This window comes from Pipistrellus hanaki (assembly GCF_964339955.1).
Source record: "Pipistrellus hanaki genome assembly, chromosome: 5".
NCBI classification, from domain to species: Eukaryota; Metazoa; Chordata; class Mammalia; order Chiroptera; family Vespertilionidae; genus Pipistrellus; species Pipistrellus hanaki.
The window spans coordinates 88946515-88972084 of NC_140507.1; the positions used below are offsets into that span (position 1 = coordinate 88946515).

General features: G+C 47.4%; 2 protein-coding genes and 1 pseudogene across 4 annotated transcripts in view; 2 read left to right on the forward strand and 1 right to left on the reverse strand.

Moving 5' to 3' along the window:
• CCL25 (C-C motif chemokine ligand 25) overlaps nt 1–20489 on the reverse strand; it is a 38466-nt gene extending 17977 nt beyond the window's left edge. The window contains exons 1-2 of one of the 2 annotated variants that reach the window (XM_084884861.1): nt 20283–20489; nt 642–718 (exon numbers count right to left, since the gene is read on the reverse strand). In XM_084884861.1, the coding sequence (XP_084740987.1) occupies nt 642–718; nt 20283–20422 (217 nt within the window). In that variant the 5' untranslated portion in view covers nt 20423–20489. Of the gene's footprint in view, nt 1–629; nt 719–20282 lie in introns of both variants that reach the window. The other variant, XM_084884860.1, reaches the window with a different exon arrangement.
• Nucleotides 757–3437, forward strand: LOC311622624 (26S proteasome regulatory subunit 4-like; annotated as a pseudogene). Its single transcript has 2 exons — nt 757–2836; nt 3095–3437. The product of its transcript is annotated as a 26S proteasome regulatory subunit 4-like (transcript).
• Nucleotides 20490–20584: 95 nt separating the features above from the next.
• ELAVL1 (ELAV like RNA binding protein 1) overlaps nt 20585–25570 on the forward strand; it is a 39657-nt gene continuing 34671 nt past the window's right edge. Inside the window, exon 1 of the mRNA XM_084884849.1 lies at nt 20585–20765. The gene's annotated coding sequence lies outside the window, so the exon portion shown is untranslated. The remainder of the gene's footprint in view (nt 20766–25570) is intronic.

The following is a 25570-nucleotide window of genomic DNA, read 5'->3' on the forward strand; positions in this document are numbered from 1 at the left end:
GGGATTGAGCTCCAAATCCGGGCAGGTGCCCTGACTGGGAATCGAACCAGCAACCTCTTGGTTCATGGGTTGATGCTCAACTGCTGAGCCACACTGGTTGGGCTGTTGATTTTTTAGTGTACCATTTGATCCCCTTATTATTTCCTTTTCTGTATATTTTTAGTTATTTTCTTACTGGTTTCCTGGGGATTACAGTTATCTTCAATTTGTAAGAAATTAGTTTGAATTAATACCTACTTAACTTCAGTAGTATATAAATTCTGCTCATATACAGTTTCATTCCTTCTCTTTTGAGTTATTATCACAAATTACATCTTTATATGTTGTATTCCCATTAACATAGCTTTATAATTATTATTCCATACCTTGTCTTTTAAATCATACAGGGAAAAAAGGAATTACAAACCAACAATACAATAATACTGTCTTTTTAAAAATATATATATATATTATTGATTTTTTACAGAGAGGAAGGGAGAAGGACAGAGAGCCAGATACATCGATGAGAGAAACACCAGTCAGCTGCCCCCTGCACACCTCCCACTAGGGATGCGCCTGCAACCAAAGTACATGTCCCCGACTGGAATTGAACCCAGGATCTGAGCCAAACCGGTCAGGGCAATACTGACTTTTATACTTACTTATATAGTTACTTTTACCAATGTTCTTTATTTCTTCACATGGCTTTGAGTTGCTATCTAGTATCATTTCATTTCTCCTAAAAGAAGAAAGACACCTTTTAGCATTTCTTGTAGGGCAGGTCTACTAGCCACAAACTCTCTTAACGTTTATTTATCTGGGAATATCTAAGCTTCGTTTTTGTACATCTGTTTTACCAGATACAGAACTCCTGGTTGACTTTTTTTCTTTCAGCACTTTAAATATCATTCACTACTTGCTGGCCTCCACGATATCTGATAAAAAAAAAAAATTGGCTATTAATCTTTTTGGAAATCTCTTGTATGTGATGAGTTACTTCTCTCTTGCTGCTTTTAAGATTCTCTTTATCTTACAATCTGACTATAATGTTTCTTTGAGTTATCCTGCTTAGAGTCCGTTGAGCTTCTTGGATGTATAGACCCATGACTGTTATCTAGGAAGTTTTCAGTCTTATTTTTTTTCAAATAGTCTTACTCTTTACCTCTTATTCCTCTGGGACTCCCAATTACCTGTATGTTTTACACTTGATAGTATCCCAAAGGAGACTCATGTTCTACCATGTATCTTCTCAAATTGGGATAGTTTTAATTGACTTTACTGCAAGGTAAGCATATTTGAAATTGGCTAGTGTGAATAAGTTTAGCAGGCTCTGGGGCACAGGTGCTGGCCCTAATTGCCTGATACCTGGCCCTGGGGTGATTAGGGCAGGGGGATATTGCCTCCTGGCCCGTGAGAGCCTAATAAAGAAGATGGGTGGAGTGTCAGTTCTAGAGCGTGAGCTCTGGATTGGTTGTTTGAAAAGCCCACTCCCAGGAGAGTCATTTGCTATCTCTAGGAATTAACTAGCCTTGTGAGGGGCCATCAGGCCCAGATCAGCAAGGCCTCAAGATGTCAAAAACATAAAATACTGAAAATAAAAAACATGATTGAGCAGCTGATTCTAGATGGACCAATGTCAGAGTGATGGTCATTGTCTTTGAGGTGGCAAGAAAGATGACAGGACAAGAAAAACAGACACGAACCTCCTGCCCTGGCTGGTGGCTCAGTTGGTTGGAGCACTGTCCTCATAGCAAAAAGTTGTAGATTTGATCCCCAGTTGGGGCACATATGGAAGTCAACCAATTTGATGTCCTCTCTCACATTGATATTTCTCTCTCTCCTTTCCCCTCTCTCTAAAATCAATAAGCATATCTTTCAGTGAAGATTAAAAAAATAATAACCTCCTGTACCAACTAGTAAGGTAAAAGAAGAAAACAAAGGGACCAGATGCTGCCAGCAAATTGCCACTGGTAATACCGCACACTCAGTGCTGGTTAAAATTATTTAAGTAGAATTAAACACTGTCTTCTCATGGAGGAAGAATTCATTAGAAATCAAGAACAAAGGAAGCAGTTAGAAGAAAAACAAGAGGAGGAAAGAGCAAAGATAGATTATCTGAGGGGGACCCCAATGTCAGTTGGAACCTTAGAAGAAATCATTGATGACAATCACACCATACTGTCTACATCTGTTAACATTCTTCCATTTGTAGACAAGGATCTGCTGAAACCGGGCTGCTCTGTCCTGTTTAACCGCCAGCGCCTGCCAGGACAGGGTGCTGGTGGATCACACAGACCCCTTGGTCAGTGATGCAGGTGGAAAAGGCCCTTATGGTGACATTTGGGTGGACAACCAAATCCAGGAAATTAAGAGATCTGGAGCTTCCTTTCACTCACCCTGAAGAGTATGAAGAAATGGGTTTAAAGCCCCCTTTGGGGGTCATTCTCCCTGGTCCACCTGGCCCGGGCAAAACCTGATTAGCCAAAGCAGTAGCAAACCAAATCTCAGCCACTTTCTTAAGTGTGGTTGGCTCTGGACTTATTCAGAAGTACATGGGCAACGGGCCTAAACTCATTTCGAAATTGTTTGGAGTTGCTGAATGCACCATCCACCATGTTTACTGATGAAATGGATGCCATTGGGACAAAAAGCTATGACTAAAATTCTAGTGGTGAGAAATTCAGCGTACAGTGTTGGAACAGTTGGAACTGTTGGAGAGTTGGGTGGATTTGATTTAAGGGGAGATGTAAAAGTTTTCATGGCCATAAACCAAATAGAAACTTTTGATCCCGCACTTATCAGACCTGGCCATGTTAACAGGAAGATCCAGTTCCCCTGCTCATCTTTGCAGATAAGGGCAAAGATAAGCCTATCTTTGCCTTAACCCATTTGGCTCAATGGATAGAGCGTTTGCCTGTGGACTGAAAGGTCCCAGGTTCGATTCTGGTCAAGGGCCATATATATTGATTGTGGGCACATCACCAATAGGAGGTGTGCAGGAGGCAGCTGATCAGTGTTTCTCTATCATCAATGTTTCTAACTCTCTATCCCTCTCCCTTCCTCTCTGTAAAAAGTCAATTAAAATATTTTTTTAAAAAAGAAGCACATCTGTTAGATCTGTACAGGCAGAATGATGCTGGCTGATGACGTAACACTGGACAACTTGATCATGGCTAAAGATAACTTCTCTGGTGCTGACATCAGGCAATCTGTACAAAAGCTGGTCTGATGGCCTTGAAAGATATAGACTAAAAGTAACAAATGAAGCCTTCAAAAAAAATCTAAAGAAAACGTTCTGTATAAAAAAACACGAAGGCATTCCTGAGGGGCTATATCTCTAGCAAACCGCAGTTGCCTTCAAGGAAACGTTTGGGAGTGCTTTGACCCCTTGGAGGTTGGAGAATAAGGTTGGGGGAGCTGCCCAGAGGAAGCTACGTTACTGTTGATCTTTAGCAAAACGTCCTGTATACTATGTACCTTTCTCAGCATGCTGTGTAGAATGCCCATCACGCAGTGCTCTCTTCCCATTAAAGTGTGCTCTTTCTAAACAAAAAAATACAAAGACACAAACATGATTAATATGCTTATCAGCACTCTTCTCTCACCACCTATCTCTTTTCCCTGTCTTAACAGCCACCCCTTTTGGCAATGGATAAATGCCAAGAACAGCTCTCAAGTCTCCCCAACCCCAAGAAACCCAGCACCTCTGATCCCTTGTTGCCTTACTCCCCTCTTACCGTGTCACCTCCCTCTCCTGAACTCCTGCCCTGGCTCCAGATTGAAACCTAATAGCTGCCCGTCACCCTCGGCCTCCCTAGCCATTCCTTCCGTTAGGCCTCTCCTCCACTGCTCCAGACACAGCCCCTTTGTGCCATGTTCCCTCCACACACACTTTTCATCATTTGTGAGACAAGGACATTTTGTCGAGGTTCTGTTCCTGATCCCGTTCTCTGGGATCAGGCAGAGACCACACGAAACCTCCTTTGGTATTTTAGCTACCGGTGAAAGGCTGGAGATGCTTCATATATTGTGTCCATTTGACAGTGAATTTCTGCAACAAAAACTCATTTTTCCTTTAACGTTGGCTATGAAAATCAAAGATATCTTTTCTTGAGGGAAGGGGGTATTTGGCCCAGGGCGTGTTGAATGTGGGAAGCTTCAAAGTCATCTATGTGAAGCAACATTGGGGGCTTTTTGGTCTTTATAAGCATAACTTTAAAAATTTGCTTCTCTTTCCAAGCCTAGGAAGTCTGGTCCACTCAAGTCCGGACCCCCAACCTTTTTGAACATGGAGTCCTCCCCACCTAGTGGGAGACAGATGGCACCACTGAGCACCACAGCTCATGCCAAGGGAGGCCAGTGCCGTCCTACCACCCGGCAGCTCTCCCTGACTCGGAGTTTCAGAGGAGATGCCTGTATGAATCCCCTGCATTTGCTGTAACAAATCACCACAACTTTAGTAGCTTAAAATATCACACTTATTATCTTACAGTCCCGGAGGGCAGAAGTCCTATAATTGAGGCATTGGCAGTGCTATCTTCCTTCTGGAGTCTCTAAGCGGCAATCCATGTCCATGCCTTTTCCGGCTTCTGGAGGACATCAGCATGCCTTGGCTCCCAGCCTTTTCTCCATCTTCAAAGTCAGCAGTGCAACATCTTCTAACTTCTTTCTCTGACTCTGCATCCATCCTCACATCTCCTCTAACCTGAACCCTCCTGCCTCCATCTCATAAAGACCCTGGGCCCACCGAGATAATCCAGGAAAACCTCCCCATCTGCACTGCCTCAATTTAACCACACACCTGCAAGGTCCTATTCCCCAAGTTCTGGGGATCAGAACATGGACATCTTGGGGGGGGAGGGTATGCATTATTCAGCCTGCCACAGCATCAATGGGGCCACATTCCTAATATGAGATCCGTGGACCACCCTTTGGGAGAAGCAGTGTGTGGGCTTGGTTCTGGAAGATGGCAGGTGGGGCTTTGGTTAGGGGGCAGAAAATGAATACCTGAATGGATGTGACCTAAGGACCAGGGCAAGGGAGGGCCTGCTCTTTCCAGGCTCAGTTCTGCAAAGTGGGGGTTCCCCATAGGTCACTTTTGCCCCCGGGGGACACCTGGCAAAGTGTGAACACGTATTTGGCTGTCATAGCTGGGGAGGGGTGGCCAGAGATGCCGCTAAATAACCTACAATGCATAATATTGTCCTCACCACAAAGAATCCTCCTGCCCAAAGGTCAGTGGCATTGGGAGTGTGAAGTCCTGTTTAGTCACTTTTTGGCTATCTCTCCAGACCCAGAGGGACTTCCCACTTCTTCATGAAGGGTTCTGCTCAGTGACCTTTAACCTTCCTGCCCCCATCCTGCCTTTCTTGGAAAAAGCTGTTTCTAGTGACCCTTGGCCTGCCTTTGTGGAGGCTGATAGCTCCTGCCTCTGGAGAAGGCTGGGCCTGACTGCTCTGACCTCTGAGTCCCTGCACTGGGCAGGTGAGTGAGGCGGATGGGGTGCTGACACCTGTGAGACTGTGCCAGTCACTGGGTGGGGAACAAGTTTGGAGAACTCAAATTCATTGGGCAGCAGGTGACAGGGCCCCTGACAGCAGGATGTGATTGGGCTGGGGCACTCCCTTTCAGCTCGTTCCCAGTGCTCCTGTCAGTGGTGTCCCTGGAGTTAGACACGCTCTCCTTGGGCCAGAGCAGGAGTAGGGTACCCACCTCACCCACAATGGAAGGTACCCCAGCCTGGTGGCTGACCCAGTGTGTGTAGAGGGAACAGGGTAGGCTCTGCCAGGATGTGATAAATCCCAGCCAGTGTCTTGCTGTTGGTCCCTGCAAGAAGGTTCTGCTGCTTGACAATGTGGTTAGCAAACTATTGACGCCTACAGCTTTGTGCTGGGGATGCAAAGATGGACAGGACCCAGCTGTCCCCTCTAGGAACTCTCTGCAATTGGGGAAAGCAGGGCTCATGCTGGTTCACTGCTTAACCAAGAACCAGCCCCTGTACTGGGTGTGCCTCATCTCTCAGTGGGAGCAGGACAACTAAATTTCTGGAGGAAGGGATGGGACGGAAAGAGGGCAGCAGGGATATGGGTAGGGAAAGCCCTGATACAACAACTCGGAGGGGAGGAGGAAGGTGAGCATGTGTCTAGTGGGACTTCCCTGGGGGTAAGCCCAGGAAAAACCCTGCTCCTGAGAGTGGGAGGGCTGGTCTGGGGAGATGGCCTATCCTGACTCCTACAGGCTCCTGAGCTCCTCCCTCACTGCCCTGTGCTGGTGTAGCTGCCTGGCCAGCCTCTGTGCATTTCCATGCAGCCCCTCACTAAGTCCAAGCCCTTGGTGTATGGTACTGTCCTCCTGGTGGGTCCAATGTCAGCCCTAGCTGCCAGAGAACGGGGTGTGCAAACCTCAGAATCCTGGCTCCTTTACTTGTGGAAGACCAGGCAGACCTCCTCTACCCACCCCTGCTGACACCCAGTGGGCTGTAGCGGAATAACATGTTCCCCCCATATTATGTATGGGCTGCACTGTGTCCTCCCCAAATTTCTATGTTGAAGTCCTGAACTCCAGGATCTCAGAACATGACTGTATTTAGAAATTGGGCCTTTAAGAGGTAGTCAACTTAAAATTAGGTCATTAGGGTGGGCCCTAATCCAACCTGACCAGTGTTCTTATAAAAAGGGGAAACCAGGACACAGATATATGCAGAGGGAGGATCATGTGAGGACACAGAAAAGATGGCCATTACATGCCAAGAAGAAGGCCACAGAAGGAACCAACCCGCCAACATCTTGATCTTTGACTTCTCACCTTCAGAAAAGAGACTAAATTTCTGTTGTCCATAAGCCACCCAGTCTATGCTTTGCTATGGCAGCCCCAGTGAATTCATACACCCAGGATACGACTGAGTAAGTCGGCAGCACATCTAGAAGTGGGAAAGTACAAAGATGAAGGCAAACCTTTCTCCACAGCTTTCATATTTTCTCTCTCCCGTGTGGACCTGAAGCCATCACTTTATCTGTACTACTGAGGCATCCCCTTGCCTCAAACTCAAGCATCTTAAGACATGGGCCCTGGTTTGGTGAGGGAGTGGAAATAACACCCACAGATGCCACCACAGACAAAAGACTCCCACCAGGCTGTGCCTTCCTTCTGAGTGGTCCATGTGAACCTCCCTCCCCCTCCCACCAACCCTTCCTCTCTCCCAGGCCCCCACCACCTCTTATCACAATCCTGCTTAGTCCTTTCTCCTGCCCACTGGCCCTGGGGCTGGGCCTCCCTCAGTGCTGGCTGGCCCATCTCTTCGCTTTCTCGGTCCCCCCCACCCTCCACACCCATCCAGCCCAAGGTGGAAGACCCTCAGAGGATAGGTACAACTCTGTGCCCTGCACTTAGCTCTTAAATCATGAGCACTTCACCATCAAGGTTCCAGGCATGAGTTCTGAGCTCCATGGATCCTGGCCCTTGGCCCCCTTCTGCTCCTCTTCCAGGAGTGAGTGACCTTGGGCCCACTTGATCCTTCTATAAACTGAGGCTCATAGGACCCAACTCATAGGCTCACCCTGAAGATTAAATTGCATCCGCAGAGCTCAGCCTAGGGAGCTACTCTTACTCTATGTGGTTGGGGTCCTCCTACTGTCATTTTTAGCGCATGAACAATTCACCAAGCCAGCTTCATCGCTGGGTGTTTGGATTGTTGCCAACACAAGGGCACCTCATTAAAAACTGGAAGAAATGTCTTACTTTGGATAGACCTTCCCTGGGTGGTGCAGGATCATTTTCAGTGGTATAACCACACGGTCAGATTACGAGCCCTTTCATATGCTGGCAAGTATCTTCCACAGGGTCTTTCAGAGGAGCATGACCACCCCCCCTGAGGAAAGCTGATGTTGGGGCCCTGGCAGCACTGCAATAACCTTCACCTTGACCAGCCCCTGCCCATGGCCCCACTGTTACAACTCTGCGCAGACACTGATGCTTGCTGACCCTCTTCCCCCTCCTGGGAAGTGTCTGTTTCTGATCTTTGCCCCTTTGGTTCTCATCAGTTTGGGTGAGCTTTTATAGACTGATAACACCTGACCTGTTCATCTCAGGACACTCACGGCACATGACAGAGTGTAGTGTGCCGGAGGCTCTGAGTGATGCTGCTGTGTGATTTGGGATCTTCGGGCTGGGAGGCTGGGAGATGTGTGGGTTTGGTAATACACAGGCAGTTATGGGAGTTGCCAGGATCAGGCAGAAGCTGGGAATGGGAACACCCATCCTTGGTGCTCCTGTCCTAGCACTTGGGGGGTGAGTGAGAGGCGCCTCACAGGGAGAGCTGGCAAGTCTGTGGGCCTCTGGCCTGTGTCCCATGGGATGCTGGACCAGGTGCAAGATGGAGAATTGTCACAGCAAACTGACCACCTGCCTCCAATAAGCATGAAGCCTCTATCTCATTTATAAACAAAAAATTGGGGGGACAGTGACCAGCTATACTCAGTGAAAGAAGCCAGAAACAAAGGGCCACATATTGTATAATCCCACACATATAAAGTAATCAGAAGAAGCATATCCATGAGTCAGAAAGATTCCCAGGGGCAAGCAGATGACTACCTATGGGCACAGGGTTTATTTTAGGGGTGATAAGAATGTTCTGGAATGATACTAAATATACTAGAAGCCACTGAATTTCTGTTTTAAATTTTTTGTTGTTGTTTGTTAATCCTCACCTGAGGATATTTTTTCCATTGCTTTTCAGCGAGAGTGGAAAGGAGGGTTGAAGAAAGAGAGAAACAACGATGTGAGAAAGACATCAATGTTGCCTCTGGCACATGCTGCAACTGGTGGTGAAGAGTGAACCTGCAGCCCAGGTACATGCCCTTGACCAGGAATTGAACTCAAGACCCTTCAGTCCACAGGCTGAAGCTCTAACCACTGGGCAACCAGTTAGGGCTAAATTTCTGCTTTTAAAATAATTTTAAGCATTGTAAAAAGCCCAACAAATACATGTAAAATATTTAGAGACAAAGCAGAAAAGAGAATGTGTATGGCATGCAAAAGAACACTTGGATAAAAAAACAAATCTTAAAAAAAAAAAATGATCCTGGCTACTATGAGTCACTGGGAGGAATGAGAAGGGTGACAAAGTGACACCACCCATATTGCACGGGGACAACAGGAGTGACCAGGTCACTCTGTGACCCTGGGAATCAGAGCTGTGAAGCCTCTTCTAACCTTTGACCCTATGGGAGATAAAATGCCCACTGCTGTCCTTGCCAGAAAGATATCGGAATCACAGGGTAATGGGTCAGATCCAGGAGGATAATTCTGGAAAACAAAACTTGCCAAACTCGTTCAGGCCAGTGCTCCACGCTATCTCACACTGGTGTTCAGGAAGCCGTGATCCTAAGACAAGAAGCGGAGCCCTTCCTGCTCTCCGGGCATTAGTCACAGAACTTTCTTTATGGGCCCATTGACACAGCGGGAGTCCTGGTGTGTTCCATGTTCCGCTCAGTGCCTGCTTTACTCACGTTCCCAAGGTGGTAGTGCCACATGCCTTTTGCAAACAAGCAAAACTTCGCAGAGGCTCAGGAAAACTATTGGCAGAGTTCCTGAGGGCGGCCTTGCACAGCTGTGCCCCTCCAGGGCCAGGCTTTCTGGGTCAGAAATAGGATCCATACGTGACCCCTGCCCTGAGGAGCCACTGCTCTTATATATAGCTCCAATCCTGACCTAATCAGGGGCATGAGTTCTAAACTGCTGCTAACCTGAAAATAAACTCAGCTGCCTACGAACAAATAAATAAAGCTTCCTGGTTTTCTTTCTGACTCATGGATATGCTTCTTCTGATTACTTTATATGTGTGGGATTATACAATATGTGGCCCTTAGGTCTAGTAATAATTAATGTCGTTTTCTAATACTTTAAATCGAATTTATTTAAACAATACAACAAAATTTAATCAACAATATAGTTGCTGTTGTTTTCTACTACTTGTGCCCAACGCTCAGGAAGCATTTTAATCCCTCTGTTGTAAAATTCTTGTGATTTTGATGCAAAAAATTCGGTCAATGCATTTTTGAGGCATTCTTCATTATTAAATTTTTTTCCAAGAAGAAAGTTTTGCAAAGAACGAAACAAATGGTAATCGGAAGGGGCAATATCAGGAGAATATGCAGGTTGAGGGAGAACTTCCCATTCCAACTGGCGCAGTTTTTCAGCAGTGATTCTTGCAGTATGCGGTCGTGCATTATCGTGGTGAAGAATTACGCCCTTCCGATTAATCAGCGCGGGTTCTTTTTCTCTTAAAGCTTGGGCTAACCTTTCCAATTGGGCACTATACACTGTACTTGTAATGGTTTGGTTAGATGGTAAAAGTTCATAATGAAGAATTCCTTTAAAATTCCACCAAACACACAACATCACTTTTTTCGCATGCAAGTCAGGTTTTGGCGTGGGCTGTGGAGCCTCATTTTTGTCCAACCATTGAGGCCGCCTTTTCAAATTAACATACAGCACCCATTGTTCATCTCCGGTAACAATTTGCTCTAAAAACGGCAAACGGTTTTGACGAGAGAGGAGCGAAGTGCAAATTGTGACTCTTTGATTACGGTTGTTGTCGGTCAACTCATGAGGAACCCATTTTCCAAACTTTTGGACTTTGCCAAGTGCACGCAATTGATTGGAAATTGTTTTTTGTGAACAATTTAAAGTTGTCGCAAGCTCTTGTTGGGTAATTTGAGGATTTTGCACCAAAAGAGCTTGAAGAGCTTCTTGATCAAAATTGGACACACGGCCTCGACCACTCTTGTCATCTAACGAAAAATTTCCCTCGCGAAATTTCTCAAACCAACGCTAGCATTTTCTGGCACTAACTGCATCTTGACCAAGAGCACCACAGATGTTTTTTTCAGCCTCACTTGCTTTTCTTCCTAATTGGAACTCGTAAAGCATGCAGTGCCGAATATGCTCTTCATCCGCCATCTTCTTAGCCCTAGTTCTGCAACAAAAACCAAACCAAACACAAACTTTTTCAAGCAAAACTTGTTAATTGCACTTCACACGTTCTGTAGATACCACGTGTTTGAAGGTTATGTCAATACAAGTCAACGCCAAGCAAGATTTTAAACGAATGTTTAAAAACGACATTAATTATTACTAGACCCGTAATAATTATTACCCGACATTAATTATTACTATTATTATGACTGACTTACTTGGCACTTTAGGTGGAATCAGACCAAAGTAGGGTCCCCCAAAAACTAGAGTGCCAGGAGATTCTTTTGGCTTGTTTGGGCCTGCCCAGCTTCTGCTCTCAGAATGAGGGTTCCACTTTGATGTCTCAGCTCCTGTAGGGATAAGAAACCCATTTCTTATGTCCACAATATAAACCCACCCACATAGGAAGCCCCATAAATGGTTCAGATATAATGGCTTTCCACCACATCAGAAGGTCAAAAGTCAGAAATTGGTCTTACTAGACTAGAGTCAAGGTGTCAGCAGGGCTACAGTCCGTCTGAAGGCTCTAGGAGAGAAAGTTTCCAAGCTTCTAGACACTTCCTGCCATCTGTGGCTGGTGGCCCTTTCCTCCACTGTCAAAGCCAGCAATGGCATCACTGACCTCTGTCACATCTCCTTCTCTGACTCTGACCTTCCTGCCTCGGTCTTATAAAAACCCCTGTGATAACACTGGCCTCACGCAGGTAATCCAGGATAATCTCCCCATCTCGATACTTAACGTAATCTGATCTGCACAAAGTCCTTTTGCTAAGTAAGGTAACATAATCGCAGGTTCCGAGAGATTGGGACACGGACATCTTTGGGGTACTGCTATTCTGCCCACCACAGGAGGACCAGCATGTATTTTCTGAAAAGGGCTAGTCAGTGTGGAGCTGCCCTCTTAAACTGGTCCCCACAAGTAACTTCTGTGGGCTCAGATACCACACTGGCATGGTCACTACTGTATCCACAGGGCTGAACACCAGTACTGGGTGTGTTGTGGGCCTAAAAGAAATAACATGTACTCCAAGGTGGGGGGGGGGGGGGGGCAATGGGAAGATATGTACACATGTCTTGTCTGTGAAGCTCTTTGTCTGGCCTCCAATTCTAAATGAGCTTTGCAGTGTAGAGAAGGGCGTGGCAAGAAATATTCAAAGTGCCGAAGAGCAAGGACCTGAAACCAAGGTGACCTTCCTTTTAAAAGGATGTGGCTGCTCCGGAGGCAAGGGTTCGATCTCCATGAAAACCGAGTCAGTCTTTGCATCGGGCGGGTGGAATCGCTGAGGCCTATTTGAGAGTCGCCAAGGCTGGGGGCATGATCTCAGAGCAGTTAAAAACACATTTGTGAAGGGATGTTATGGGTTCTCTCTCATCAAAAAGCCCGCAAGTATCTGTTCTACACCATCGGGGTTGCTTTAACACTGAAGCCTCCATCCGCAAGCCCACCCACCTCCAGGAGCTGGCAGGAGGTTGAAAGCGGACACGCGGTGCCAGGCGACCCGGCAGGTGTCAGCGGCTTGGCCGTCTTAGCCCCGGGCGCGGGGAGACTAGCTCTGACATCACCATCGAGTGGAGGATTTGACGGCATCAGCAGCAGCTTCAGAGCTTGTTGCTATTTTGTTTTATTTTTTATCTCCTTTTCCCTTTAAACCTCTCCAGGTTGCATGCTTTCGAGAGCGGAGCAGCCTTTGCAGCCTCCTCAGCGGAGAGCACGCCTTCGATCTGGGTTCACACGCAGCTGGACAGAGTCCTGTTTAGAAACAAGTGTGGGTCTTGCAGTATTCGTGTAATTACTGATAAAGAGATTTTCCGATTCTGGCACGTAAATATGTTTCCTGCTCATCCACGAGGGCAGGAGGCCGAGCACAGCCACAGTTCTTCCCTCTTTCACAGGCCTCCGTCCGAGGGCGGCGATGCAGGTGCCGCACACAGGGGCGGCCGGGGAGCAGGGGCGGGCAGCAAACCCAGAGCACACCGTCCATCCGCGGCCCTGCTTTTCCCAGGCCTTGTCTCAGTCCCGATCTTCCCATTCTGGGTCTGTAGTCTTCCTCTTAAGGCGGATTCAGGCACCTGCAGGACATGATGTTTATCATGCTGTTTCTCTGTGTGGATGGTCAGGCTTCCTCAGCATTATGGTGGTTGTGGGGGCACAGCGTGAAGGTGCAAACACAATCCATGTGGATTCCTCACTGAGCGCCGTCTGTATACCTGGCGGGCATCTCCCCTCAGAAGGGGTATCGACAGCTCAGTCACATGCTCCCTGTGTCTGTGATCAGCAGTTGGGGGGGCCTGATCAGAGGGGGGGCCACAGGAGGTTAGCGAAGGCCGATTGGGGTTGGATCAGGCTGGTTGGCTGCCGCAGTGTACATCATAGCCACCAATGGTCATGCTCATTCCGCATTAATGTTCACTGGGCAGAGAGAGAGAAAGAGAGAAAGAGAGAGAGAGAGAGAGAGGCTAAAGGCCTGGTGCACAAAATTCCTGCACTGGGAGGGGGTCCCCAGCCTGGCCTGCATCCTCTAACAGTCCGAGACCCCCCACTCCTTACCGCGCTCCTGCTTGCTGCTCCTTGGCATTGCTGTGGAAGCAGGAGGGGCTCCCGCCACTGCCACTGCACTCACCAGCCAAGAGCCCAGCTTCTATTATAGCTGAGCAGCACTCCCCCTGTGGGAGCACCAGACTTCCAGGGGACAGCTCCTACGTTAGTGTCTGCCCCCTGGTGGTCATTGTGCATCACAGTGACCAGTCATTCTACCCTGTTTCCCCAAAAATAAGACAGTGTCTTATATCAATTTTTGCTCCCAAAGATGCGCTAGGTCTTATTTTCAGGGGATGTCTTATTTTTTCATGAAGAATACAGTACACATTTATTGTTAAATGAAAATAAAGGAAATTTATTACCTGTATACGGTACGGTAGTACGGTAGTTGTCAACACAAACCAGACAAACTGTGAATCCTACAGTATCAAGAATTTACTCATTTATTCAATGACAATCATGTCATCATCTTCTGGAACATCATCATAACAATCCAATTCCTGAATTTCCTGGTGAATTTCTTGTAACTCCATTTCTTTCAGAATCAGTGGACCAAATCTCTCACGTTTAGCCTACGGGGGCCTTATTTTCGGGGGGATGCCTTATATTTCACTCAGAAGGAAACCTGTAAGTAGGTCTTCTTTTTGGAGGATGTCTTATTTTCGGGGAAACGCGGTAGTTGTTCTGCTGTACAGGTGGCTTAGGCTATTTTTAAAACAATAACCATCATTATTTTTATTTATTCATTTATTTTTAATATATTTTATTGATTTTTTACAGAGAGAGGAAAGGAGAGAGATAGAGAGCTAGAAACGTCGATGAGCGAGAAACATCAACCAGCTGCCTCTTGCACACTCCCTACCGGGGATGTACCCGCAACCAAGGTACATGCCCCTGACCGGAATCGAACCTGGGACCTTTCAGTCCACAGACTGACGCTTTACCACTGAGCCAAACCGGTTTCGGCCGCTTAGGCTTTTATTATATAGGTTATATAGACTAGAGGCTCAGCACATGAAATGGTGTGGGAAGGGTCCCTAGGGCCTAGCCTCTTGCAATCAGGGCCATCTTCTGCCCATTGACCAGTCCCCAGGCCAAACGCCTCCTCCACCGCAGGGCTGGCAGGCCGTTGGGATCACCAGCTCAGCCCCAGCTGCTCAGGGGCTCAGGCCTGTAGGAAAGCTGGTGCCGACAACTTTACCTCCATGCATGTGCACCAGACTGGCCACTGAGGGAACGTGCTCCCCGCTCAGGACTGCTCACAGGGGCGCCGTTGCTGACAGAGCTGCAGGGCGCACCCGTGACCTACCCGCCCGCTGTGGCAGCGCGTTCCATCAGCAGCCGGCCCAGCGCACACGCATGGAGAGGAAGTCGCCGGCGCCTGCTTTCCCACAGGCCTGAGCCTCCAAGCAGCTGGGGATGAGCTGGTGATCCCAACGGCCTGACAGCCAGCTCAGTCCTCCTGCCACCCACCCCGATTCCCCCGTTCACCATCGCTGATCCATCGGAGCCTGTGGGCCGGGGGCAGGGACCAAGAGGTCAGCCATTCAGTCCACTTGCCAGTCCCCAGTCCCGCCCCACTCGCAGGCAGGGGGTGGAGAAGGACCAAGAGGTGCTCAACGCACCTCATGATGACCGGCTGTTTGGTCGTCACGGACACTGGTTTTTTTATATATATACTAGAGGCCCATTGCATGAAGATTCATGCAATAGGCCTTCCTTCCCCTGACTGCCGGCACCAGTTTTCCTCCGGCACCCGGGACCCAGGCCTTTGCTCCAGCCACAGAGGAGAAGCCAAGTCGCTTCAGTCTTCAGCCTTTGTTCCGTGCCTGTGTATGCAAATTAACCTGCCATCTTTGTTGGGTTGGTTTGCATACTCACTCCCGATTGGCTGGTGGGTGTCGCGGATGTATGGTCAATTTGCATGCTTCTCTTTTATTAGTATAGATATATGCATAACCCACGACACAGACAATAGTAGGGTAAAGCCTGAGGAGGGGATGGGAATGGGAAAGAATGGGGAGGGGGGGTTCAGGAGGAAAAAATGGGACATCTGTAATACTTTAAATAACGAAGAAAAAATTTTTAGGGAGATATGGAGGAGATAAGAAATCAACCAAAGGACTTATATGCATGCATATAAGCATAACCAATGGAGGAAAAACTATGGGGAGGGAGGGCATGTTTGAGAGTGGGGGTGGGTGGGAATTGGTAAGGTATGTACACATAATATCTTAATTTAAAAAAATAGAAAAAAAAATTTAAATTCTCATTACAAGAACAAAAAAATTATAACTAGGTTTGGTGAAAGATGCTAAACTCATTGTGGTGACTATTTTACAATATATACACACTGGAGGCCCAGTGCACGAAATTCATGCATGAGGGTGTCCCTTAGCCCAGCCTGCACCCTCTCCAATCTGGGGCCCCTCAAGGAATGTCTGACTACCTGTTTAGGTCCGATCCTATCCCACAATCCAGGACTGCTGGCTCCCAACTGCTCGCCTGCCTGCCTTCCTGATTGCCCCTAACTGCTTCTGCCTGCCAGCCTGATCACTCCCCAACCACTCACCTGCCAACCTGATTGCCCTTAACTGCCTTCCCCTGTCAGCCTGGTCACTCCTAACTGCCCTCCCCTGAAGGCCTGGTCATCCCTAATTGCTCTCTCCTGCAGGCTTGGTCATCCCTAAGTGCCCTTCCCTATAGGCCTGGTCCCCCCAGGCCTGGTGCCCCCCAACTGCTCTCCCCTATAGGCCTGGGTCTCCCCCAACTGCCCTTCCCTGCAGGCCTGGTCACCGCCAACTTCCTTCCTCTGCCGGCCTGGTCACCCCTAAGTGCCCTCCCCTGCAGGCTTGATCGCCCCCAACTGCCCTCCCTTGCAGGTATGGTCCCTCCCAACTGCCCTCCCCTGGTGGCCATCTTGTGTCCACATAGGGGCAGCCATCTTGTGTGTTGGAGTGATGGTCAATTTGCATATTACTCTTTTATTAGATAGGATATCAAATTATTATGTTGCATAACTAAAACTAATATAATGTTATACCAGTATGTCAAGTATTTTTTTAAAAAAAGAGAAAGATTGGGGAGGGAGGAGAACAACTAAATGTAATATGGGAAGGAAAATCCAAGATGGCTGCTCGGGTAGGCACCTAGCCACAGCCGCACGCAACAATTTCAATAAAATACAACTAAAATATAAAATGGACATTACCCAGAACTACAGGAAAGTCGACTGACTGGAAATTCTACAACAAAAAGCAAGGAGAAAACCAGAAGGAAAAGCGGAGGAGCTGTAAAAGCCTAAGGTACCGAGACACAAGGCGCGCGCGGAGAGGACGGAGCCGGAGAGGAGGGCGGCTGAGAGCCTGGCTGGCGTTCTCTAGCAGAAAGGAGATAAACGCTCCGACTGTGCTGGGCCCCAGTTCCGACTGCTCTGAACCCCAGTTCTAGGCCAGACCCCGGGGACCCAGGGCTCATCCATAGGGAGCTGGGCTGTAGGGCGGAACCTGGGGGAGCCGCGAAAGGAGGTCCCAGAGGCGCGCACATTGCGCACAGAGAAGGGACAGCCGGCTGTGCCGCGGGATTGCCCAGGTGGGAAGGAGACTGGGGCTCCAGTCTGCTCTGAACACCACCTCCAACTCCACTTCCAACTGAACTGAACCCCAACACCAGGCTCATTGTGGGAGAGCATAGACAGTTTGGCAGCAGGCGAAAATCGAGGGCACCTTTCTCTGAGGCGCTTGCAACGAGTACTGAAGGACCCTGAGTCTCAGGAGTCGCATAGGGTGGGGCTGACGGAAGCCAAAGCTGTAGGCTCCACCCTGAAACCCCGCCCCATCAGGAAAGCTGCCTGCGAAAATGTCTAAACCAAATAGATCACAAACGAAAGAAATGGAGGACAAAAAGCGACTGGATATAGAGTTCAAAACCACACTTATAAGGTTTTTCAAGAGTTTCCTAGGAAAGGCCGATAAAATAAATGAGACCTATGAGGATATGAAAAGGGATCAACAAGAAATAAAGAATACCTTGTCTGAAATAAAAATATTATACAGAGTCCTAAAAACAGAATAAAAGATCGCAAGAATCAAGTCAAAGATTTGGAACATAAAGAGCCAGAAGACACTCCTCTGCAGAAGCTAGAAGGCAAGAGAATCCAGAAAATTGAAGATGATGTAAGAAACCTGTGGGACAACTTCAAACGATCCAACATCAGAATTATGGGGGTCCCAGAAGATGAGAGAGAGCAAGATATCGAAAACATACTGAAAGAAATAGTGACAGAAAACTTCCCCCGCCTGGTGAAAGAATTGGACTTACAAATCCAGGAAGCACACAGAACTCCAAACAAAAGGAATCCAAAGAAGACCACACCAAGACAAATCATAATTAAAATTCCAAGAGCAAAAGACAAAGAGAGAATATTAAAAGCAGCAAGAGAAAAGCAGGTAGTTACCTATAAAGGAGCACCTATACGATTGTCAGCTGATTTCTCAACAGAAACCATGCAGGCCAGACGGGAATGACAAGAAATATTCAAGGTGATGAATAGTAAGAACCTACAGCCAAAGATAATCTATCCAGCAAAGCTATCACTCAGATTCGAATGTCAGATAAAGAGCTTCACTAATAAAAAAAAAGCTAAAGGAGTTCATCACCACCAAACCAGAATTATATGAATTGCTGAAGGGGGTTCTTTCAGAAGAGAAAGTAAATAAATATAAAAATTATGAACAACAAATACGTAACTATCAACAAGTGAATCTAAAAACCAAGGAAATTAAAAAAAAAAAATCTGAGGAACAATATTAACTGTTGAATATAATAGAATCAGAGTTATGGAAGGGAAGTGAACTAATGATTCTTGGGGAAAAGGGGAGAGGGGGATGTGGGAAGAGACTGAACATAAACTGTGCACCTATGGATGAGGACAATGGGGGGTGGGGAAAGGGCAGAGGGTGGGATGGGAAGGGGGGGAAGGAACATTTGTAATAATATGAACAATAAAAATTTATTTAAGAAAAAAAAATGTGATATGGTATCCCAGATGGGATTCTGGAAGAGAAAAAGAACATTATGTAAAAACAAAGAAAATTAAATTAACTATGAACTTTGGTTGATAATGCTGTATCAATTTTGGTTCGTTAGTTATAACAAATGTATCATACTACTGAAAGAGGTAACTAATAGGGGAAAGTGGTTGTGAGGAAAATGGTAGCTCTGTACCTTCTTTGCAATATTTCCGTAAATCTAAAACTGCTCTAAAAGATAGTCTATTAATGCCAACAATAAAGTATAGATGAATAAATAAGGCCTTCATTCTTCATGGTAACAATGGTCATTGCTCCCTTCTCACAGAGATACGTCAAGAATTACACAGGAGAACCTGAAAAAGCATTTAGCACACAGTACATGCTCAATTCAGAGCACTTGCCACCGTTCTCATAAAGCTATGTCATCTGCTATGGGAGCCATTGGCCCTATTGTGATTATTTAAACTTCAATCAAGTAAAAATTAAATATATTAAAAATTTAGTTCTTTAGTGTAACCAGCTACATGTCAAGTGCCCTAAAACCACATAGAGCTAGTAGCATGTCAAGTGCCCTAAAACCGCATGTGTTGATAAAGCACATGCCATCAGCACAGAAAGTTCTACTGGGCCAACACTGCACTAAACAATGAATACCGTAATTCTTTGTTCAGTCTTTTCAACTCCTTCTAGTCCTTGTACAAATGCCATCCTCTCAACCATCCCGACCACTGTCTTCCAAATTGCTACCCCCACATTTCCCCTGCCCTTTCCCCAATTTATTTTTCTTTTTACCGCTTTTTACCACTTGATGTGGAAACCCCTTGATTTCTTTTCTGCCTCGCCCATACAGTGCTGAAAGGTCAAAAGCAGTACACTGGCAACATGTGGCTGTTGCGCCCTTGAAATGTAGCCAGTCCAACTGTAGATGGCCTGTGAGTGTTCAAAGAATGTGTGAAGAAAAAAAGAAAAAAGATCTCATAACCTTTTTTTTTTTTTAATCCTTACCTAAAAACATTTTTCCCATTAATTTTTAGAGAGGAGAAGGAGAGGAGAGAAAAAGGGAAAGAGAAATGTCAATGCGAGAGAAAATACACATGGATTGGTGGCCTCCTGCATGCGCCCCGACTGAGGCTGGAGATCAAACCTGCAACCCAGGTACGTGCCCTTGACCAGGAATTGAACCCAAGATCCTTTGGTGGGCAGGCTGGCGCTCTAACCACTGAACCACAGTGGCCAGGTCATCATAACTTTTCATATTGGTTACACGTCAAAATAACATTTTGGACATAAATTGGGTTAAATAAAACACATTATTAAAATTAACATCACTTGTTTCGTTTTATTTTTTCCCTTTAACATGGCTACTAGAAAATTTAAATTATGCATGTGGCCAACACTTGTCGCTTGCTTACATTTATTTCTACTAAACAGCGCTGGTCTAAAATGTGAGCCCAGTAAGGGTAGATATTTCTGTCTGCTCACTGCCCATCCAGTGCCTGGCACATAGTAGATGCTCAATAACATTTTAATGAATGAATGCTGAGATGAGCTTTGGGAACCCAAGAGCTATAATGGTCAACACTGTTGAAATGCTGACACGTCCCATGTCCCGCCTTCACACCACACCAGATAAGGAAACTGAGGCCCAACGAGATGACGTCAGGCCCTGTACAATCGCACGCAGTGCGGAACCGTCGGGGCCAGGATTCGAACCCGGGTTCTGTCCCCATTAGCCCAGGCGCGCTGACCGTACCTACCTCTTACGGCGGTGGAGGCCGGGGACAGGACAGACAGCGGCGGGAACACAACATGCGCTCCACAAGGTGCGTGGCTCTTCCACCGCCGTCTTCGGTCGGCTTCCGCGATCCGGGCGCCATCTGGACCTCACCGCAGCCATCGCTGGCCACCCGGGTCTCACCTGCCATCTACCCCTTCGTAGGCAGCGCCAGACGGAAATCCCTCCTCCACCGCGCGCCCCGGAGCGCGGCGACAGCCACGCTGGCCAATGAGAAGCGCGCCGTGGCGAAAGCCGGCCAATGGGCGCGCGCGCCGAGGGGGCGTGTCCGGGCCGCGGGCCGGAGCGAGCCGTGCGCGCCGAGGAGGAGCTGCCGCCGCCTCCGTCGCCGTAGCCGCTGCCGCTGCCGCCGCCACCGCTAGCGAGGCTGAGCGGAGCCGTTAGCGCCGCGCCGCCGCCCCTCGCCCACCTCGGAGCAGCCCTGGGCCCGCCCGCCCGTGTCCAGGTGAGGCTGGGGCCTTCGGGGGTGCTGAACCGGGTAGGCCGCGGCAGGCCAGAGCTCGCCTCGCCGGGCCGCGGGCGTCCGCGGGCCTGCACCGGCCGAGGCCCAGGCCGCGCAGAGCCGGTCGGAGACGCGCGCGGCCGCGGTGGCGGGCGGGCGGGCGCTGGCCGGGGAGGGCCCGGGCGGCAGGCCCCGGGCCGGATTCCTCGGCCGCCTCGAGGAGCGGGCGAGGGGGACCCAGCGTGGGCACGCGCCCGCCGGGCGGGCTCCACGACTCGGGCCTGGGCAGTCTTGGAAGCCAGGGATCCGGGGGCAGGAGATCGAAGCCAGAGGCGAGGTAGTGCGGTGAGCGCCTTCAGCACCCAGAGGTCCCGGCCCGCGGGCTCGGTCCCCTGGAAATCCCGCAGATTCTTTTGTGGTCGTTGTCAGATGACCGCGGCTAACCTGAGGTCCTTTGAGAAGTGTGCAAGCCCTTCAGTACGAATGGGAGTCCTAAAAAAGTGTAATTTTTTTTTTTGCACGCCATCCCTAACGAGGCTCTTTAGGGGGCGGGGAACATTTGGATTTGTAAAGTGTGTGTGTGTGTGTGTGTGTGTGTGTGTGTGTGTGTTGAAAAGACAAACTGCCGGCAGTTGAACAATGGGGGATGGATATTCTTCCTTTCTTTTTTGGAGTCCTCTGCTGCTAGGCTCATTAAAATGGGTTTTAAAACCTACTGTGTGCAGGGCAGGTGAGGAAGAACTGCTTGCGCTGCCGCTGGGGGGAGAGGAGAACCCCTTTATCCAAAGTGTTCATGTGGGATCCAGATGGCCATTGCTCCAGAAGTGGGAAGATGGGGAGGATGATTACACAGGAGGAGGGTTTCTCAACCTTGGCATTACTGACATTTTGGGTCTGATCATTCTTGGTTTTGGGCTGTCCTGTGCATTGCAGAATGTTGAATAGCATTCCTGGCCTCTACCCACTATATGCAGGACAACCCCCCCCCCCCTTTTCCCCACCCCCGTGAATATATAAAAAGTCTCCATATTGCCAAAAGTCTGTCTGTCTCTCTCTCTCTCTCTCTCTCTCTCTCTCACACACACACACACACACATACACATATACACATATATACACACATTCAATCAGTCACGTGTGAGAGCCGCCACTGGACTAAGTAATCTTCCTCTAAAGGTTCCTCCAGTACTATCTCTGACACCTTGAGAACTAAGGCCCCAAAAACCTTCAACAAACTCATCTGGGGGGGGGAGAGGAGCTTAGATTTTCTTATCTGTAAACTAAGATTGACAGCAGTATTGCTGTGCAGATTTAAGAGTGTGGGAATGAATGGCCGGCAGTGAATAAATGATGTTATAAAGTTTCAACAGTTTTTATTGAGGATTTATTTTATGCTTGACACTCAACAGACATTTATCTTTAGCCCTTGAGGTAGGTACTGTTACAGTGTTTAATTTTATTTATTTATTTGTTTGTTTTATTTTTATCTTTTTAATCCTCGCCCCAGGATATTTTTCCATTGATTTTTACAGAGGGTGGAAGAAAGAAGGAAAGACAGAGAAATAACTATGTGAGAGAAACACACTGATTGGTTGTGTTCCAACCAGGGCCCCTGCGGGGAGAAGCATGCAACCGAGGTACATGCCCTTGACTGGAATAGAATACGGGACCCTTTGATCCACAGGCCGATGTTCTATCCATTGAGCCAACTGGCTAGAGCTACAGTGTTAATTTTAGGGACAAAGAAACTGAGGCTTAGATGGGTCACTTGATATGACCAGCATCACACCATAAAGCGGCTTGTTCAGGATTTGAACTCAGACCCTCTTACTCAGAGTCCTTATTGCTCTTAACCGTAGGCTTCCACTGCTCTTATCATCACAGAAGTCCAGGAAACCCCAGAGGAATTTCATTCAGGTGCCGTTGAGCATCTTTGTGTACAAAGCCGTATGCTGGGATCCATTATAAAACTGCAACTTCAAGTTCCTGAAATACATGAACATCTCAAAATGTGGACATAAATGTTTATGTTGAAACACTGGTTTTGAGGGGGCAGAATTTCAGTTTGGATATGTTGAATCTGAAGTCATGAGGCAGCAAAAGGGAAATTATGAAAATAACATCTTTCTAATGCTTGCTTTGTTGCTTCCCTTATTCCCTGCCTCCCATTTTGTTTATTTGTTTGCTTGTTAATCCTCACCCAAGGATATTTTTTCTATTGATTTTTAGAGAGTGGAAGGAGAGAGAGAGAAAAACGGAGAAACATCGATGTGAAAGAGACACATGGATTAGTTACCTTCAGCACATGTCCCAATTGGTATATGCCCTTGATTGGGAATCAAACCCGAGACCCTTTGGCACGCAGATTGATGCTCTAACCACTGAGCAATGCTGGCCAGGGCTGCCTCCCATTTTTTATCCCTTTTCTTCACTCTAGCAAGAGTTGTCATAAACAGCCCTACAAGGTGTGGCTCAGTGGATAGAGCCCTGTGGACCAAAGGGTCCTGTGTTCAGTTCTGGTCAAGGGCAAATACCTGAGTTGGAGGATTCTCCCCAGCCCAGGCCCTGGTCAGGGTTTGTGCAGGAGACAACCAATCGATGTGTTTCTCTCACATTGATATTTCTGTCTTTCCCTCTCTTCCACTCTCTCTAAAAATCAATGGAAAAATATCCTTGGATGAGGATTTAAAAAAAAAAAAAAAAGGTTGTAGCTGAAACCGGTTTGGCTCAGCAGTAGAGCATCGGTCTGCGGACTGAAAGGTCCCAGGTTCGATTCCGGTCAAGGGCATGTACATTGGTTGCGGGCACATCCCTGGTAGGGGGTGTGCAAGAGGCAGCTGGTTGATGTTCCTCTCTCATCAACATTTCTAGCTCTCTATCTCTCTCCCTTCCTTTCTGTAAAAAATAAAATATGTTTAAAAAAAAAAGTTGTAAACACAGATCTGATCATGTTACTCCTAATTTAAAGTCTTTGGGCAGATTTAAAAAAATTAATTCTCTAAACCTCTTTAGTTGGCTTAAAAGCTAAAGTTTGGGATTCCAGATCTTGCATATTCTAACCCTTCCTTTGTGATTTCACCTGCACAAACTCTAACCCTCTCTCTGCCTGTTGCCCCCACGGTCTGGAATGCTACTGTGTGGCCCAGACCAGAGCTCATTCACCACTTGAAGCCTCTGACCGCCTGCCAGAATCAACTGCTCTCATTTGTGTCCTCCCCATCCATTCAATGTATTGAATCAAATTACCAGTAAATGGTGAATGGTGAGAGAGGTGCAGTTGCTGTCTTCTCCCCTAGATGGCAGTATGAGGCAGCCAGGCCAACCTCCGGCTTTGGGTCAGGGAAAGATGGGAGGAAGCCAGCCTAGGAAGGGAATTGAGTCTTGCTTCCCTCCTTTAACCAGCTCTCCCTGCTACGTCCCAGGCCCTGAGCAAAGGCTCTGGGGAAGCAGTGGTGGTTATATCCTGTGCATAGATCGTTTTGGCCCATTCTGGTTAGTGCATTAATGGTTGTAAATGGTTGCTGTGACAAAAAGGACACTGTAACCAATGACAGAGTGCTTCCCAAAAGAGGTAAATTTGTGCTGGGGAGGAATTATCCAGGTGAAGATCCTGGGGAAGGTCTTTGCAGGATGCAGGACAGTACTGGCAAGGACACAGAGGTGGAAACATTTAGGCTTGTTCAGGGAACCACATGGGGTCTGGTACTTCAGGGCCAAGAAAGGTGGAGTAGTGGCCAAAGAACTCCTGTGGCTGGTTTGCAGAGGGCTTGGGTGTGGTCCTGTAGGTCACGCCAGGGTGGCTATTAGGCAGTTTTAGTCTGCAAAGTGAAGGAGTCAGATCTGTACAGAAGAGGAAGAGTTGGAGGGGGATAATGCTGAAGGTCATCAAACCAGTTAGAAAGTGATTCCTTTCCTTTCAAAAAGGAAAATTGGGAATATGACCTGGAATGTAGTAATAGGGGAAAAGAGAGGGTGGGTTTGAGATGTGGTTAAGAGCTAAAAGATACAGAACTTAGTGGGTATTTAGATGTGGGACATGAGTAAGCGATGAATGATTCCGGGTCTCTGCCTGAGTGACCAGTAGATGAAGAGAGGAAAATAGAGAAAGTGAGAGTAGCTGTTTAGAATGTGGAGTCAAAGGGAAAGCATATCACTCAGGTAGAATGTGTGTGCATGGGTGCACAGTGAAACAAAGGTGGCAGAAAGCAGTGTCCATGTTCCTACGTGTTGGGGGATTCACTTATATGATCATTGCCCGTCCCCACTCAACCTAGAGAGCCTCCATGTACTGGTATATTGGCCAACTTCATTATCACACTTATAAAGCATAACTGTCTGTCCAATGTCACAGGGAATGGGGAGAAGTGGAAGAATTTGCCTCCTCAAGAAACTTACAACCTGACCTAGCCAGTTTTGCTCAGTGGTTAGAGCGTAAGCCTGTGGACTGAAGGATCCAGGTTTAATTCCAATCAAGGGCACATGCCCAGGTTGTAGGCTCAATCTCCAAAAGGGGGTGTGCAGGAGGCAGCCAATAAATAATTCTCTCTCATCATCGATGTTCCTATCTCTCTTCCCTCGCTCTGAAATAAATAAAAATATATATTTTTTAAAAACCACACATGCACAACAAAAACTTAACAACCTGAGCTAGGGAAAGTAGAGTGTGAGATTCAACAACAAAAAGTTGAAGCAGCAGGTCATAATAGTATTGAGAGAATGTGGAAAGAAATGATTGCCTGTTTTTTGGTTTTAGGTTTTCATGAAAGCACAAACTGTGTCTTATGATTAGAGAGGTGTAGGCAAGAGTT